General features: G+C 42.8%; 2 protein-coding genes across 2 annotated transcripts in view; one reads left to right on the top strand and one right to left on the bottom strand.

Moving 5' to 3' along the window:
- Positions 1-1,498: 1,498 nt before the first annotated feature.
- The window catches only part of LOC131885388 (sodium/hydrogen exchanger 3-like), a gene marked incomplete in the record, with an annotated part of 24,189 nt that continues 7,626 nt past the window's right edge, over positions 1,499-18,061 (top strand). Inside the window, 14 exon segments of the mRNA XM_059233420.1 lie at positions 1,499-3,872; positions 12,360-12,623; positions 12,985-13,184; positions 13,294-13,561; positions 14,910-15,069; positions 15,071-15,126; positions 15,525-15,558; positions 15,560-15,639; positions 16,013-16,030; positions 16,908-16,955; positions 16,958-17,035; positions 17,038-17,104; positions 17,411-17,422; positions 17,879-18,041. Coding sequence (XP_059089403.1) covers positions 3,587-3,872; positions 12,360-12,623; positions 12,985-13,184; positions 13,294-13,561; positions 14,910-15,069; positions 15,071-15,126; positions 15,525-15,558; positions 15,560-15,639; positions 16,013-16,030; positions 16,908-16,955; positions 16,958-17,035; positions 17,038-17,104; positions 17,411-17,422; positions 17,879-18,041 — 1,734 coding nt within the window.
- On the bottom strand, positions 9,006-11,050 carry LOC131885384 (katanin p60 ATPase-containing subunit A1-like). Its single transcript, XM_059233415.1, has one exon. It carries the CDS (start codon positions 10,531-10,533, stop codon positions 9,025-9,027), a length of 1,509 nt encoding a protein of 502 aa, XP_059089398.1. The 5' UTR covers positions 10,534-11,050; the 3' UTR covers positions 9,006-9,024.

Here is an 18,061-nt window from a genome sequence, read left to right as displayed (position 1 = left end):
TTGAACGCTTAAAACTCCATGAAAGACTTCATTGAGGTCGACAGGCCCAAAAATCAACCTCTTTTGATTGGCAACATTAGCGCCCAAAAGGAATTGAACGAACAACAAGACAATGCAATTGTCGATGTTTGCCTAAATCCAACTTGCATTAGAGAAACAACATCTATCAACCTGCAAGGCCAAATTGACTACCCAAACCATACATCGCTGACAAATCGCCTGAATATTGGGTGAGTATGACGACTGTTGTGCCCCGCACTTACGTTATGGATTCATAAGATATTTTTTCCTGCTCCATCCTTTTCATTGCCCACTTGCAAGTTTGCGTTTATTTCCCGTTGATATTTCATTTTGACTTTGATTCAGCCAGATTTTATTTTCCTCTCTTCACTAACTTGAGATTAATATCTTTTCTTTATCGACCCTCTAATTTCCCGTAATCGTCCAAAGCAATACACTATATGTGTTATGTACTCAAATGGATTGCACATGTAGTTGTTCTTCAACTTGAGTGTTTATCCATGCAATTCAGTTTACAATAGCATTAAAAATAGAATTTGTCCTCAGACCAATGGTTTGTGGTTGTTTATTTGATTTCCCTGAACCAGCCACATTGTTTCATCGAAAGTAGATTGTTGTTATCGTAATTGCATGCTATATGTAAGGCTATATTAGCTCATTCGTCCCAGCAGCTCATCTGTCTTTTAGATTGTCTTTTAGATCATCAGAGCCTCGGCGTATTGGACAGAACAGAAATTTCCTTGCATCGAACGCCTCTCGAACTTCGACATGGCCGTGCAGATATTCAATTTTTCTTCTTTTGAAGCACGTTCTCCCATGGTGAATTTTCGAATCCAGGCCATGTGGCACTTGGTGCGACGCACAGTAGTCCAGAATGACAGGCTTTTGTGTGAATCCTTACTCACCTGATCAATTGAATTCGAGCGGATGTATTGCTCAGTGGTGTGCTGTGATGAATTCGAAGCACCTTTCCACTCTGTCGGAACTGGAGGTGGGCCCTGTCAAGGCCTGCCATTCAGTTGATCAACTTGGCTGAGAGAGAGAACGAACGGGAAGAAGAGAGCTGGGATCGTCTTCTCGAACGCGACGACGAAGAGCCCTCTTCTAGAGCATAAAGGTAGGATTCGAGTATTTTGACAACTGCACCAGGGGCATTAACAACAACAGCAACAACAATAACAACGACAACAATCGGCGTTTTCCATGTGTGCGCGACGTCCTAGTTGGCCGTTGGAAAGCAGGTCGGTTCGCACATATAAGTAAGGTCCTGATGTCCTTCTGGATTAAGTACGAGTACTAGCAGTCGATAACTTGCTTTTTTGCCTTTTGAATAATGAAGAAAACGGTGCAAGTATTTACTTAATGCGCCCTAAATGGATCTTCAAATATTCCTTTTGGGAAGCAGATCGTGACTGTGAATAACGAGCGACATGAAAAGGCTTCATGAAAAGGCTTGGCCATCCGAAGAACAATTTTCCCTCGCACGAAGTTAAAACTAGGCATTTAGGCCATTCGTTTTGCTTTTCTAGTTAATCCTGATATTAGTGAACTAATCGTTCAGCCATTGCACGATCGCGACTTGCTCTTCTTGATCAGCTGACGACAACCATGCTTCACCGTTGGCCTGTGTCTCTTTCAGTTTCCACCTGGATTTCACCGATTATGAAACTTGCCGCTTACTCCACTCACTTCGTTTGAAGACTTGGTCGATTCAACTCCTATTATCACATCTATCACAACTAGATAGATCTGCGTCTACGTACTTCTACTCCACGCATCTTGTCATCATTCCATTTGGCCTGAACCGGTGCAAAAATAAGAAGAAAGTGTTGAAACCATTCTGAGGACAATAACACCTTGTTCGTTTGACTCTTACCCAAGTTCAGATGCAGTGCATGCAATCAAAATGAGCTACTGCCAAACACTTCTACCCAGAATGTGTCCTCAGGACAAACGTGTCAGTGGTTTTGCCTCGACGAAGTAGGAAGTTTGACGTCATCATCCCCTACATATGATAAAACGCCCATGTCGGCCAGGCCGACCATTACCTCCATTCACCTGTGTCAGTCCTATCGGTAGACAGGACCCTCTATATCCTCCATCGGATGTAAGGAAGGCACGAAAATAGACCAAGGAGTGGTATTTCCCGGGGAGTAGTCTGTCTTGTGCCCCCAACCCCAATCAGCCCTATTCTCTTTAGCTCGCCGTCAAACAGCTCGTCGCTAATGCCATAAGGGCCATAGGGCTCAAGGAGGCATTGCTTCCTAGTTGATTTGGATTGTGCTCTGGATGCGTTCTTGACGGCAAGTAGCCGAGTACCTGAGGCCAGGGTTGAAAAATCAAATGAGGATGACGGTCTGTTGTTATCCTCATGACGATGGTGTTGGTTGCCTCGTGGTGGTTTAGGATTCTCCGGTGGTGAATGGCTGGCCATGTTCTGGTGGGCTGGGGAGGTCCGTTGAGTGGCAAACTGTCGATTCTGCAGGATTTGCAATGAACCAAAACGCATTTCATGATCAAGGACCCCCTCCCAACTCTGCTTGTGTGTACTCCCAATGACTTCGGGATGGCAGCGGCCTAGCGAGCACAATCTCACGCTCTATGATGCTGATGCTGGAGATCGTTTTGAGTCAAGTTAGTTGTGTCCTGGCGGTGGATTAGGTGGGAAAACGTAAACCAGTGGCATTCACGGTCTATCTCGAACAAAACTCCTGCCTCAAAAGAGTATGGCGAAGGTTTGAACAATCCATACCATACGTATTCTTGGATGTGTTGTTACCGTGATAGAGCCGTGTAACCAATAGGAACGATTATATTTTTTCCTTATCCTACGGTCTGGTTCTTCGGAGTTGCTCTTTGCTCCCAAATGCCATTCCGGTATTACTGGAATAATGACGTGAGGTCTTAAGGCTACCTCAAGCCTCAAAAAAAGCCCAAGCTCTCTAGGTATCGCATCGGCCGACCGACGTACGATCTTGCGAACATCCAATAGCCCAAGTTGATCTTTCAAAGGCGAGTGTGCCTGCAGAAGTCGGTCAGGTTCAGACCGAGTCTGGAGTGGTGGTGAACGAGCATTCAGCAACGAACGAGCTAGAATACATATTTCTGGTTCTGCCCGCCCAACGTACTGCAATGGTTCAGCATGAGGAGGCTTCATCCTAAGCTAACCACCGATAGTGAGTGAACATTTGGCTGAGTGCACCTACCCTCCAGTAACCAACATCATTCAAATCAAGGGAAGCAGTCGCCTTTTGGTCGCCATAGTGTGAAGGGAGCTTGAGAGTGTGGATTCGCATGAAAATGGCCCCTCTCCATAAAAATCTACTTGGCTACTGGTCTTTGCTTCGTCACCTGTGATTGATTTACATACAAGTGTCAATATTAGGCCCAGCAACCTTGCTTCCTTTACTTAAGGAGCTGTGTCTCGTTTAGTTCAGTCTGAAAATCCCGCACTTCATTCTTCAGAGTTCATTCTTCAGAGTGACTTCATTTGTGGCCACTTTCAGTGCTGCCCCTAGCGGTGGTGAGTGAAATAAACCTACGACATATCAACAAGTGATACAAAATGGAAGAGACAAGCAAATCCAAGCGGCCCACGCACGCCTTTGGCAACGGCATCAAACCCGCTCATTGTCTTGTTCTATTAGCCGTTCTATGCATTAAGAACGGACTAGTTTGGTCAGAAAACAATTCCGAAACAAATCATCATCATGACGAAGGAGCCCATCCCGAGGGTGGAGGAGCCCATGGACATAGTCATGAGTATCAGGTCTTCCACGTGGAGTTCGACAGAGTCCAGCTACCCTTCATTATCTCACTGTGGATCTTTGTTTCATCGTTGGCCAAAATCGGTAAGAGCAGTGTTGTTTTTAACTTTTGCTCAGACATGGTTATTGCTTCATGAGCTTGTAAAATGTTAATGATCTAGAACAATTGTGAGTTTGTGCTTCCTGTAAATGTTTTAGGAGGAAGCCCGGTTGCCCTACTAGCAGAGAGGGGACCTTCCGTTCACCGGCTCAATCGCTCCAAGTCGTAAATCAATAGAACAGAAATTAAAATCGAGTCATAAAATTTTAACCCTGTTACCTGATTCCAACTTGGATCCTCTGGGGTATGAGATTAACGCTGATATGCGTAGTTTCGCGCTCCCTTTCTCAGATTCCATAGAGGCGATTAACATTTCATCGCTGTTTTTGATCTCCACCATCTCAATGGGATTTTAGCCGACTCGATACAATTGACCGGCTGAACTTTCACTTAAAAAAATAATGGAACATGTTTGTACGGTTCAACGTTTCTGAGGTCTGCAGCATCCTCCAGCCAGATTGGTTATCTTTACATTCCCAAGCATGGCAAAATATTGTCCTACTGTTGTACCGTATGTCTAAGTTGATCAATAGCTCCTAGTAACTACCGGTATCAGTCTACTAGGATAACTGGTTGAATGTCTGGTTGGTGGTTGTCCCTCTTCATTTTGTAGCAACAATATCACAGAATGTCGGTGACAACTTAACGACGGACGAGGTTGGATATTTAGTTTGCGGTTTTGTTCATTTTTGATCGAGTCTAGAGCGTTTGTCGAGACCTTGAACTTTGATTATTGGCGTGTGATCACTAACATTACAGATATAACTTGTACAGTAGTACATATGTAAGTCTGAGAAAAGACAACTGTACGTTCCTAGTGGATCGATTTACCAGAATCCCTTGGCAACATTTGATGATGAAGATGCAGATGTCTTTTGGTTGAGATTTAAAGGATGTGAGCCATCAAGTCTTGCATAAAATTTGGTGGCAAACGAGGGAAGAATCGAGCAAGCTCTTCTGATCTTGGTGTTGTGTCTCTTTGTATACGATGACTCTCGATCGTTTAACGTAGTCGAGTGTAAAAAGTGTTCATGTCTGACATTTTCAGAGTGGAGAACTGAGCGAGGTACCTCGTTCATGTGTTGAAGAGAGCGATAGATGAAATTGCCCAGGCTTGAAAAGCCATTCTTTATATAAGTTTCTAGGGTTCGATAACATTTGTTCAATCTCGAGTCCTTTGTGGCCTTCGTCTACAATATAGCTAGGTTGTGGCGGTAATTTTTCTTCCACGTTTATTGTACGTTCATAGATGATGGATCAAGAACAAAATGTGGCTTGAGGTAAAAAACTCCATGAGCCAACTGAAACACGTACCTAGAATCTGCAAAGGCTGTCATTAATTTTTTTTGCATGCCTGCTATAGAGTACACGATGAAAGGATAGGCGATAATGTCTGTCATGGCGAATCTTGAGCCAACGTAGGAAGTGGCTATTGCCCAATCGAAAATTGGCTGTGGCTCATCTGAGGCGGAATAGCCACAATGAAAAATCCGTCATCTTGTAAAGTCTTCCATTCATTTCAATCCAAGCTCTTCCTTCGTTCATTTAATTCAGCTTCGTAGGATGATATTTTATAACACTAGAGGAACAACAAGTTTGTCGAAAATGCCTTTATTAACGTAACGAACGCGCTTGAAGTTGGAGTGACGTAGGTGCTTACGTCATTCGTTTCATTGGGGTAGGTTGACAAGGTGAATGAGGGTCGTCGAATGTCCATTAATCAGCTTTAAAATGGAGGGCAACAAATGATGGTATCACATCTTCGTTGACGAACCAGATGACCCAAGAGCGAGCCAACGGACCACGGAGGACCATCACTTCGAACCAAGTTGGGGTCAAAGCTGGTCAAGCGTGTTCTCAAATCCTGTTTTGCCATTAGGTTTTGACCAATGGAGCAGTTGTTGTTGTTGTTGTTGCTGTTGTTGTTGTTCTCTTTTAAACGCGACGCCTCATCCCGGACAAGTTTCGAGATTAAGGAGTTAAGATTTAGGACCTGATTACACTGTCTTCAATATTGAGATTCGTATTCTTGAGTTGGATGTCATGTTTGTACTTTGGTGCATCACAATGTGTTAATGTCCAAGTGGTAGAAATGAGAAATGGCGACGAATGTAACGTTGTTTAACAACATGGAAGCTCAGGCATGGTAGGAATTCCCCCTCCTCATTTCCAAATATTTGATTGTCTTAATACTTCGTGGAATGTAACTATTGGCATCAAATTAATACTGAGCGCTGATTTTTTAACGGGTTCCCAGAGATTGCCCAACATTTTCAATACACAATATGGGTCCTCTGCCGGACTCGATTTTTTTGCCGGGCTCAAGTTCGGACTTGGCGAGTTTGGTATTGTCTATTTTTAGATTTACACCCTCAATTTGCTCAAAAATGGTTGGTGGTGATCATATGCAACCTAAGTTTAAAATAGGAAAATTAGCCTGACCTCCTATTGACGCCGTTATCTGGGCCACAAGCACAATAATATGGCACACCCGGTAGTAAACGTACTGCTTAAATCTTTTTGCATATCTATTTGTAACATCTTTAAATCCCTCCAGAAATCGACTAAAACAAATTTTATTGCATACACGGAAGAACTTTAGACTATACCATTTTAAGGTGCATTTCAGGCGGTTTGAGATTTTCAGCAATGGGAAATTTTTTAACCGGCTGATTTATAAATGGCGGTGAAAAATTCTGATGCTTGGCTGGACTCCACGCCCATGTCCCAGAAGCTCGTTCAATTTCCCATGAAACATCCAGTGAGTGATGAGCAGAGCTACATCCTGCTGGCCAACTCGCTTAGACATGGTCTTTGACCAACATTCTTTTAATCAAGAGAGCTGGCCAACAAAATCATTAATTTCAGAGCATATCATGTTAATGAATAATGGCGACCTCTAGTTTGTGTGCCAACAAAAACTTTTTGATTTATTGCATCAATGCACGTTTTAAACCACTTGGGACATTTGAAAACTGGAGGTGGTCCAATACTGTCGTAAAAGCTTATATTTGTAGATTGGCGCCTTTTTTGCTTTTTGCCAAAATCACAAGTTGAAGCCGTTTCTCAAAGCTTCTAAGAACCTCCTTACGAGTCTTCGTCCAATCTCTGAATGAAGCTATTCCCTCTTCAACCATGTGAGGATGTATTTACAATTGTTCTGTGATCTTTGATCCATTCGATTTCTTCCAATGAATCAGTGTCGAACTTTTGAGAACCGTTTTCATCGATCATATTGTAGTTTGTGAGACTCATTCTGGTTAGTACAACGTGCGAGGCATTTTCAAAATCAAAGTACATTTGCTTCATAATTTCTGAATATTCACTTAAAACCTTATGTTGCTAAAATGGAAAAATAGCACGGCCCATTTAGAGCAGTTTCCTAAACTTCAATTTCTGCCACCGCTACTGACCTTGATATAATATTACCCAAGCCACCCTTGCCAAGTTCAGAGTTTTACCGTCGTCAACCTCGAAAAGACGGGGAAGAACGGCAAGGAAATCAAAAAGCTTCCAGACGACACCTATTCGTTCTTTGCGTCAACGTAGCTTCCAATGATTCGTGCTATTTCCAACATAGGCGGCTTCCAAAAGCTTTTTGATCAAAATTTCTTTGAATACCAAATCAAGCTATAATGGACTCGAGTGGCGTCAACATGCTTAGGCAAAATGAAAATAAGCTGAATCATGGTCTGGCATAGTAGAAATTGAACATACCCAAAACTACTCAATGTAGGCTGTTAATGATTTCAATGTTGCAACCTAAGCTGTTAATCCAATAATCAAGAAAGGGAAACCGAATGCATTTTGATTCTCAGAGCATTTCTTCGGTTATGTACCGTATTACAAGTACGTAAGGTATCAAGGAAGTATGTTGGTATGAATTCATATCTAAGCCCTTTCCAATCAATATAACTTACGTGATTAAACGATGATCATAATGTCTCTGTAAGAAAATGACATCAACAATACATCAGCAAGGTAAACATTATTTAAGAATGTAAGTAAGTATAGAGCTAATCTCGCATCATTTTGTGCTTAATCTAATATTTACCCTGTGGTTCGTTGGTTGTTAGGCGATAGTATTTTTTTCAGACCTTGACATCTGACGGACTTGTTTCATGATCAAAATTTCAATGATGTACTTAGCATCCATTAATTGTAATGTTCATGCTTTCCGAAACAGGGTCATAGCTAAATGAATTTCGACCAGTCTGTGTATTTGCCATGCATGAGTTCAAGTCTATAACTGGATAAGGATATGATATGCCGGATGAATTTTGGTGCTCTTTTAAGCTTGGTGTATTGAACAGGATTGTTAACAGAGCCAGTTTCTTTCGAACTTGGGTATGATAGAACAGGCACCACTTTCAATGTTCCTACTGCTTTTTTTACAAACGTGACGTGGCGACCCTGCTGATGATTGCACCAGATTTTGACCAGCCCTCGATTCAAGTTTGTCACGTGAATTGTTTTGTGACTTGCTTCCATCATACGAGCGTATGCTAATACTTGATAATAATGGTTCACTTGCTTACAAAACATAACTAAGCGATACTAGTTTTTGAAGGAATCTATCGAACAAAACAGCTGTTCACAAATACTCCACCATCTTCCGCTTTCAAGTTTTATTCCAGACAACGGTAGTTCTATCTATTGCAAACCACTTACCACCGTATCCATAATGAATTCAGGGCTTGGAGTGTGTGCTACTCGGTATTGTCTCAATGCATTATTACCCGTTACTTTGTTCGGAGGAATGAAAGATACAGCATTGCCATTGCCATCTCCTTGATCACCGTTTAACGGTTCCAAAAATCCAACTTTGGACGAATATAACGACAAGCATTCTCAAGGTCGAGTACTTTTTAAAAGTTATAATCACGGTATAGGTTTGCTTTGGGTAGACTTTGGGTAGAGGCCACTTCTCCTTGTCAATTATATGGCATTTGCGTGGCACAGCAACAACATATTAGCCGAACGTGTATTGATTATTTCTCTTGGTGAGCTTGAGAAAGCTTGATTCGCTCAGAAAATTATTTCTTGTTTAGCAAATACGAACATGAAGAATAATAAATTTTAGAGTTCCGTATACATTTTCCGAATATGGCACCAAATGTGGTTTATGCTTTAATTCTAATATGAACCATGCTTGGCCATCCAATCCTCATAGCGAGAGATCTCGATATCTGAACAAGTATTTTTGCACCGTTCCAAGGCGTCTTTGAAATCTTCGGGAATGATGGGCTTGTCGATATCTTCTTGCTTGATCTGCTTGAGCTCCTCTAAAGGTTTGTTTTTGATAGCCTTTCGCATGGACATCATGGCCGCATCCCGACATAAATTAGTTATATCGGAGGCTGAGTAGGAATCCAGGTCATCCGCAATTTTCTCCAAGTCCACCTCCTCTGACACTTTCATGGAGGACAAGCTAATGTCCAATAAACTTCGTCTGGCTGCGCGGTTCGGCATGCCAATGTGAATTCGCTTCTCAAATCGACGTCGGAAAGCCTCGTCGATCAGCCATGGGTAGTTGGTAGCGGCCAAAACCATCACCACTTTGGTCTCGTCCCCATGGGAGCTCAAGCCGTCCATTTGAGTTAGGAGCTCGGCCTTGAACCTCTTGCTGGCTTCGTGCTCCGATTCAGATCCTCTTTGCGAACAAAGAGCATCGACCTCGTCGATGAAGATGATACTCGGAGCGTGGAATCGGGCCAACTCGAATAGGTGCTTCACTAGTTTTTCGGATTCTCCTCGGTATTTTGACGTCAAAGACGAGGAGGACACATTGAAGAACGTGGTCTTGCACTCAGAAGCTACGGCCTTGGCCAACATGGTCTTTCCGGTACCTGGTGGGCCAATCATGAGGATGCCTTTCCATGGTCGCCGAATACCGCGAAAGAATTCGGGCATGATCAATGGGAGGACTACGGCTTCCTGAAGAAGGGACTTGGCTTCATCCAAACCCGCAATATCGCGCCAATTGACTCTCAAGTCACTGGATATGATGTCGTTGGACAGCTCGTCCACCATGGTTTGATCTAGCTTATTTCGTCTTGCAAACGATTCATAGCTTTGCTCTGATTTTTTCCGGTTATCCCGTGTACTCTCAGAAACTGAGCGGTTATTCTCCTTATTCCCAATGCCACTACTCAAACTCGACGGTGGGGAATCCGGATCATTCTCCGGGATGCGGTTGGTCTCGCGTCTCCGACTGATCCTTTCCATGGATCGAGATCGGTTCTTTCGCTCGAAACCTCTTGCTCGAGCTGATGGGTTAGGAATTGCGGGCAGGAGCTTTTCTTTCTGTCGCAAAGAGTTCTTCCACACCCCTTCGGAGACACTGCTCAACCTTCTGCCATGATCATGGTCCTTGCACACGATGGGCTTTGTGGGCACGGCCGAAATGGCTCGAATGTTGTCGTGATGCACGATTCGGGGTCGATCCACCCTGGGATGATTCACACACCTGTAGGTCTGGGTTTTGGACACCGTGGTCAGACTCTTGCCTGATGGGCCTGTGCCCGCCCGTGTGGCCGTGGAAGTGGAAGACCACTCCTGAGCTGCGGGCATCGTGACAATCTGACTTCGGAAGCTCTCGTTGAAATCAAGAAACTCTCGGATGAAACTGTTGAAGAAGGTCATAATGGCGGAGACCCACTGTTTGTTGACTCAACTCGCAGAGGCCCAACTTGGAACAGTCATCGAATCAAGGAACCGTAGGTCAGTGGGATTACCCCTGTTGGATTTGATGGAACCACTCAGAGTGTACCAATACTCGAAATATGGTGCGAGTTCCCTGTGACAATCAGAGTAGATAATCAATGGACAAGGTGTGAGTCATTTTCAATACGCTCGTGAACAACTTAAAGAAGCGCACTCGTGGCAACAATCAACGGTGCTACTTTCAGAGACCGCCAGTTGGTTGAGCACTCCCTTGGCAATGGTTACCTCCTTCAAGCTTTCCCTCAATTTCCACGCATGCTGTCAAGAAGGGACAGGGAATAATGCCCCCTATTACCGACCTTGCGACCATTCAATGTCAAATGAGACTCTTTCTGTCTTGGGCTTTTTCCACTCTCGTATTTGTGACTTGAACCCACGTTTTTTTGCCTTTTCCCCCTTTGACAATGAGAGGGATTCTTGAATTGTCCCTTGTTCCTTGTTTAACCCACTGAATGAAAAATAGAAAGTCCCTGCAAAGCACATTGATACCTGTCACGGGCTTGTCGCTTTCTGCACGTGGTGGCCTTTGAAAGAGATCCTCTTCCGTCATGGTGGCTTTGCGGAATAGAGTTTTAGGCGTTTCGCTACCTTTCAAATGAGAGCGAACGAAATACTTACAGCACATACACACCTTACTTAACTTTAGTCGAGCACGATGATATCGTATGCCGCGTTCATAATTGATGGATCCCACTTCAGGCTATGGGCTAACTTTGAACGTAATTAACATCGATCCCATGGTTCTTGCCCCGAGTTTCTTTGATAAAGTGAATCCTCCTTGGATCAAGATCTCATACTCTCTTTTAGTAGCTCTCAAGATCTTGAAGAGCGATTGCATCAAACTTTCAACTTTCACCAGAAAAACTCAAATGTACCTCTTATGTCGGTCATTTTTTGCACCAATGACTACTTTCAGGCCTTCTTTGATGACCCAGTGTAACTACGTGTGCAGGTCAGTGTTGGTAATGCGAATATTTCACTCTATCTATCAGGCCTTCATGAAAATTGCATGATCGACACAAACATGACAATGGTGTGCTTAGGAACAACGGAGCCAGGTATTTGGCGTTCTCTGAAATCACGATTATGTTTTTGTTTTTTGTCGCGTCTCCACACAATTGCTCATTATTCATGAAAGCGTCTTGATATAAGAGAAAATTGAGTCCAAGTTCTCAAGGCCAAGCCCAAAAAAGTTTCATGTTTAAAGTCGCATTCCCAACAAAGAATATTCTTTTTTTCAGCCCTTTGTGGTGGGAGACTCGTTTGTCTCCAGTATCTAGGCTCAGTCTTGTATGAAAGGTTGAAATGTGGAACCAACCAATTGGAACCGGACAAAAATGATTGTCGTCATAATAGCTTGAAATGAAAACGGTGTTGCTCTCAGTCTTAAGGCTAGTCTATTAATCTCGAACTAAGCATTCATGCATACGTTTACTGTATAGGAGTGAGCATATATACGTCAATTAAATCTTTGTTTAACAAAGATTGAAAAATGTCGAGAATATTGTGTATCGGAAATCATGAAGGCGCGCTAGAATGTGAATGTTTAGTAGCACAGTTATTCATGGAAATTACTTTCTGCGGTCTCTTGAGATCCTATGTCAACTTATGTTTGAATGCGCTTTTGTTCAGCTAGTACTTAAGTCCCTTTAAAGTTAGGCTAGTTCTATTTCCCTATGGTTTTCTCGCTGAAGTGTCTATCTGCGTGCAATAAGGCTCAAAACTCGATTCTGTTTCATTTCCAGGCTTTCACATGATTCCCAAGCTTCCGTCCATCTTCCCCGAATCTTGCCTCTTGATCGTGATTGGTATCATCATTGGAGTCCTCCTGGTGGCCACCAGCGATGAAGTGCCCTCGACTTTGACGCCGGACAGTTTCTTTTTGTTCATGTTGCCACCGATTATTCTGGATGCGGGATACTTTATGCCTAATCGACTCTTTTTTGATCATTTGGGAACAATTCTGCTGATGGCTGTGGTTGGAACCGTGTTCAACATGTTAACCATTGGTGAGTGAATCCAGAGAGCAACCCGAGTGTTTGCTTTCTCTATGCTCAGATGAGATGAATGTCCACGACTTGACCAAAAGTTTCAAGAGTGTTTTTTTACAACAACTATTTCTGTCACTTGTTGCCACCGGGAAGTTTCCTGTTGTAAATCTCTGAAGTACATACAAGAGAGATTGAAGCATACAGACAGTATGGTTCATAATGCATAAATAGGTACATACAAGCAAGCAAGTGTGCATGCTTGCAAGCAAGCAAACTGTGCATTCATGCCCCTTGTTCATGCAGCAATATGTACGTAGTAGACAGACCAACCAACTCAGCCTTGTTTACTTGCTCGTCATCTTGAACTTTTTAATTAAAGGGTCTTCGTTGTACGCCCTTGGACAAACAGGAATTTTCGGCCCTGATCCTCCGGGTATATTGGAGACTTTCCTCTTTGCTTCGCTCATCGTGGCCGTAGATCCCGTGGCTGTTCTGGCTGTCTTTGAAGAGATTCATGTCAACGAAATCTTGTACATTGTCGTGTTTGGCGAGTCTCTTCTCAACGATGCCGTCACGGTGGTAAGTGGCACACACCCATGGGCATCCCATGGGATGATGCATCATACTTCAAATGCAATGCAATCCTCAAATACTTTCAAATGTCATGTTCTCATCCATTCCTTTCCAGGTATTATATCACATGTTTGAAGCTTATGTGGAGATAGGGGAAGAAAATGTCAAGAGTACGGATCTACTCAAAGGGTTGGCCAGTTTCATCGTGGTCGCTGGGGGTGGAACCATTATTGGTATCATTTGGGGATTCGTAACAGGCTTCGTCACCCGATTCACCAACCATGCCCGTGTCCTGGAACCTCTCTTTGTGTTCATCATGGCTTATATGTCTTACTTGAACGCTGAGATATTCCACATGTCCGGCATTTTGGCGTAAGTTGTGTGTTTTGCCTCTTTCTTAAGGAAACAATGTCCGTGGCGCAAATACTTGAGGAAGAGTCGTAACTTTGGCGTACAATGGGTTTTCCTATTGGTTTTCCCGTCTCCAATTTGCGGAAGTATTACAAGCTGAGAGTTTTTAGCTTGTATTTTTGCTTTAAATTGGTCGCTTTGGGATCCAAAGACGAAATTAATCGCTTGAACTGTCATAGAAGGCCACTCTTACGTACGATGCCCGAATGTAGGTATTATGCTCTTCACACTGGAACTTTGGAACAGATTAGGAGGCAATTGCTATTAGCGCGAGAGGTTAAATAGATCTAACATCGGAATCAAATCAGCTGGCCATGTGGGAAAGAAGAAGTTTGCTACTTTAAGAAGCACTGCCGAGACTCCGAGGTGCTTAGTCCATCAAGGTAGCCAACTTTGGACCATTTGTTTGGTTCGCTTAAGTGGTGAAAGTTTCCAGAAAGACTTTTTTTCGGCTATATTTTAGTTCTTTGTAGAATGACACCCCATCAATTCTCTAGTCTTCTCAAATCAAAAAGTTTCTCCAGGTTTTAACTTTTGTTCCACCGTGGAAAAAAAAATGTTGGAGCGGTTATCATTGTGAAGGGACATTTCCCGGCAGTCTCATGTGGTAAGATATTTACTCAATCCGCCCATGGTCTAAAAAAAAAAATGGTTTGGCCCAAATTCGCCAATTCCTGAAGGATATAAAGGAAAAGAGTGTCTACTAGACTGTTGAAAAATCTACGGTTTCCCTGCATTCCGCTCGGAGCACCTTACCATCTCATCAAGGCTCAAATAACAAATGGGTCTTTTTATTCTGTCTACCATCCATTTAACAGCAATCCCAACACATTTGACAATGTCAAGCTCATCGCCAGCCTTCTTCAAACACTTAAATCAGGATATCTGTAATTCGCTCATTCCTTCCTCATATTTACACATGAGGCCGAGTTTGCTGCCTAATCTCGCTTCAATGTTTAAGGGTTTCATTCAGCTAAGAGTGCACAGACGCGGGAGCTGATGTTTTTTGCCACTCTTGAGCATGAAGTTCGTGTAGAATTTGCAAAAATAGATATAGGGACATGTTGATACAATTATAGCTAAAAATAGAACATAACAAATTGCACATGTATCAAATTTGAGGCATGATGATAGAGCTATGACCCTGTAAGAAAATGGGGACAATGATTAACGTCTCCTTAAACCAGAGTAATAGTAGTCCCTAACTGTTTGTACATGGTACTTAAGCTTCGAGTGCATTTCCCCAGTTAAGTCACATTTTGTATACCAACTCGGAGAGAGGATGCCATTTAACTGAATGATTGGTGCTTTTTCTTTCAGGATCACAATTCTGCGGCATCACAATGAAGAATTATGTGGAGCGAAAATATATCCTCCAAATCCCGACCACTCTAAAATATGGCTTGAAAATGTTGAGCAGTTCGTCGGAAACCATCATCTTTATGTTCTTGGGTGTGGCCACCATTCACGACAACACGATTGGAACTGGCCTTTGTCATCCTGACCATTGCTCTTTGCAGCTTCTTCAGAATCCTAGGTGAGTGTCTGGACACCTTTGATTGAAAAGTTGACTAATCCAAATTGCCGAGAGAGGATTGGACAGGATTGGGGATCTCTCTTTTGATCTTGGCAATTTTCTATCTATCTTTGCTCTGAAATACGTTTGGCTATCCACGGATTTGTGGAGATAGTTTTATTCTCGTTTCCTTGAGTGATCTTTAATCCTTGGATCACTTTCGATTGAAAGTCATTTGTGGGAGAGGAGACCAGGCTTCTGGCGTGATTCTCTATTTACTTTCCATATCCTGGAAGCTTGAAGGCAACCCCGATGATTCCCGTGGAAGGTCTCCTTTGCTTTCTATTTTCATTTTTCCTCGTGTGCCCAAGAGTTTTAAAAGACACCTTTAACAAGTACAAGCACTTTTTTCACCTCAGGTGTGCTCTTGTTGTCGGCCTTGGCCAACCAATACGATTGCACAAATTAAAGGCTTGGACCAATTTGTGATGATGTACGGCGGATTGAGAGGTGCCGTGGCTTTTGCCTGGTATTGCTCATTGACAAGAAGGTAGGTCACATTCATCAAAGCAGTGATTGAAGTGGAGGAAGGGCGTTCTCAAAACGTTTTGATTTATGTGCTTGATATTGGCATCTAGTACTTAAAAAGTGTATAACTGAAGTTCAGAAAATAAGCGGTTTGCCGTCTGAAAGTCACAAGCAGGAATATGTGTTGTAGTCACTGAATGCATAGAATAAGTGATGTCATCTCGGAGTTCGATGTTTTTGGTGGAACTTCTGGAGCGTGAGAACCTTCACTCAGTGAACTCCTAATGCACACTACGCCTCACAAAGTGATATCATACAGGATTGGAAGACAGAGTGGAAAATCCATTAGATGTAATGACTTATCAAGTGCGCTGTGGAGTAATCAAGGACGAGAAAAGTGCCAGCAAATGGAAATGACCAAAATCCGTAAAGTTCAGACGACGAACTAACTATGAACCGGAGTTATTAGTTCAGTCCTCTTCATTCCTTTTTAGAAAAACACCTTTGGGATTCCCCGAAGAATGGAAGTGGAATAATTTGTTCCATTTATATAACATATTTTCCTCTTATGCTCAGTATGTTGCACCAGATTTTTATCTTCGCCTTCGACCCTTCTTCCATAAAGAATTCTAAACTCATTGTTTAGGAACGATGAACCCGAAATCTTCGAATGAGTTAGAGGACTACTATTTACTACATGAGTCTAGTTTGATTCGTTCAGAAAAGTAGTATAAAAACCCGTTTTGAAATAAGCATGTGGTATCTATGGATCATTGCACGACGATTATATTATTATGCTTCACTTTGGGTCTTGGGCAAACAGCCAGAAAATGAACCCACCACAACCAAGAGTCACCTCTTCATGTATCGTTTCCAACACAATGTCAACATTAGCGAGTTGTTACGAGCTGTATTTGAGATCCCTTTTGATCCATGCCGAGGTCCTTGGCTTAGTTCATCTACTTCCTTCCGCCTCTTTCTATTCTTTTGAGAGGTCCCAACGAGCTCAAAAGAACTTACTTCATATTAGGTTTTTGTTTCGAAATGTCTTGTAATAGTTTCATCTACTGCATTTATCAAAGATGTATTTTCGGAAGTGTTGTTCAGTTCAGATGACAAGGAAACTTGACTAATGGCACACGACGGGTCTCAAATTAGCAACGGAATTTTGCAAAACTGCAATTGTGTCTAGTGGGGGTTCTGCTTCATCCAATTGAAACAAGCTTGGGACGCGGCTTTTGTTAAAAGGATTCCCTTCTCACGCATCTTTTCAGAGTGTCCCTCATGCGCCATGTTCGTGACCACCACCATTGCTGTCATCTACTGACGGTGTTTGTTCAGGGCATCACAATTAAACCTTTGGTGAAATTCCTCCGCGTCAAAACTGCCTCCGATAAAGATCCACCATGAATGAGAGAATTGCCGGGAGATTTATGGATCACGTCGTCTCCGGGATGGAAGGCATTTTTGGGCGAATTGAATCTCAGGTAACCTATCACAACTATTACATCGAGATGATCGTCCGGGGAAAAAAACAGATCAAACAGTGTTGGGCGATGCCTGAATTGTACAGTATGCCTTTAGCACATGTCCAATCCAGGGCGGTGAACAACATACCACCAACGTCATCGTCAATCTAGCTCGACCGGTTTGAATCAGAGGGAAATGGATGGCAGGAGTGGGCTGGCTTGGTGGATCAATTGATTGCTCGGGTTTAAGATTGTTATCCATGTATTTGATGTTCAAATTGTCGCATACTGGCGATGAACTGAACCAGAAAAACAGGAAACTTCCCAGTCTGCGTTGATAAAACCAACAACGGAGAGGTTTCTATATTTCATGAGAGATGGGCAAATACTGCTATTTGCACAAGCCAAACATTGGAAATGTTGAGCGAGAAAAACTCTATTCCGGGCTGGAATGCAATATTTTCGTGAAGCATGGCGAATGGGTGTGCACGAAGTTTTCAAATTAAAGGAATTCAACGTTAAAGCAAACGAATTTGTTGTTTACAAAAGACATTTTCGAGGCGTGAAGGGTCCAACACCCAATGATTCGGATATCCGCTTCTGTAGCATTCTTCGTGTTACCCATGATTTGATCGGCCAATGGTAATCCATGGTACTAATTGTACTTCGCCAAGCAGGTCAAGGATTAATCAAAGAGGATTGATCCTTGGGCGTTGAGACTGATTAGGTTCCTCAATCTCGTAATACTTATGTCTTCATTATTTCACTCGCATTTCTTACAGATTGCGTGACATGTACAAGTACTTCGACACGAAATATATCAAGCCTTGCTTGTTAAGGGAGAATCAGTACAAGGATCCCAAGATCATCGAGACCTTTGAGAATCTGACCAACAAGGATGCTGTGGAATTCATGAAGCGAAATCCCACTCAATTTGCTTGGCCTATTCTCTCTCTATT

Source organism: Tigriopus californicus, chromosome 8 (assembly GCF_007210705.1).
Source record: "Tigriopus californicus strain San Diego chromosome 8, Tcal_SD_v2.1, whole genome shotgun sequence".
Taxonomy (NCBI): domain Eukaryota; kingdom Metazoa; phylum Arthropoda; class Copepoda; order Harpacticoida; family Harpacticidae; genus Tigriopus; species Tigriopus californicus.
The sequence above is the reverse complement of the archived record's forward strand: the minus strand, read 5'-3'. Positions and strand labels throughout refer to the sequence as shown.

Bases quoted from the DNA above. Each gene is read 5' to 3' on its own strand.
- LOC131885384 (XM_059233415.1), bottom strand. From the start codon at position 10,533: ATGACCTTCTTCAACAGTTTCATCCGAGAGTTTCTTGATTTCAACGAG.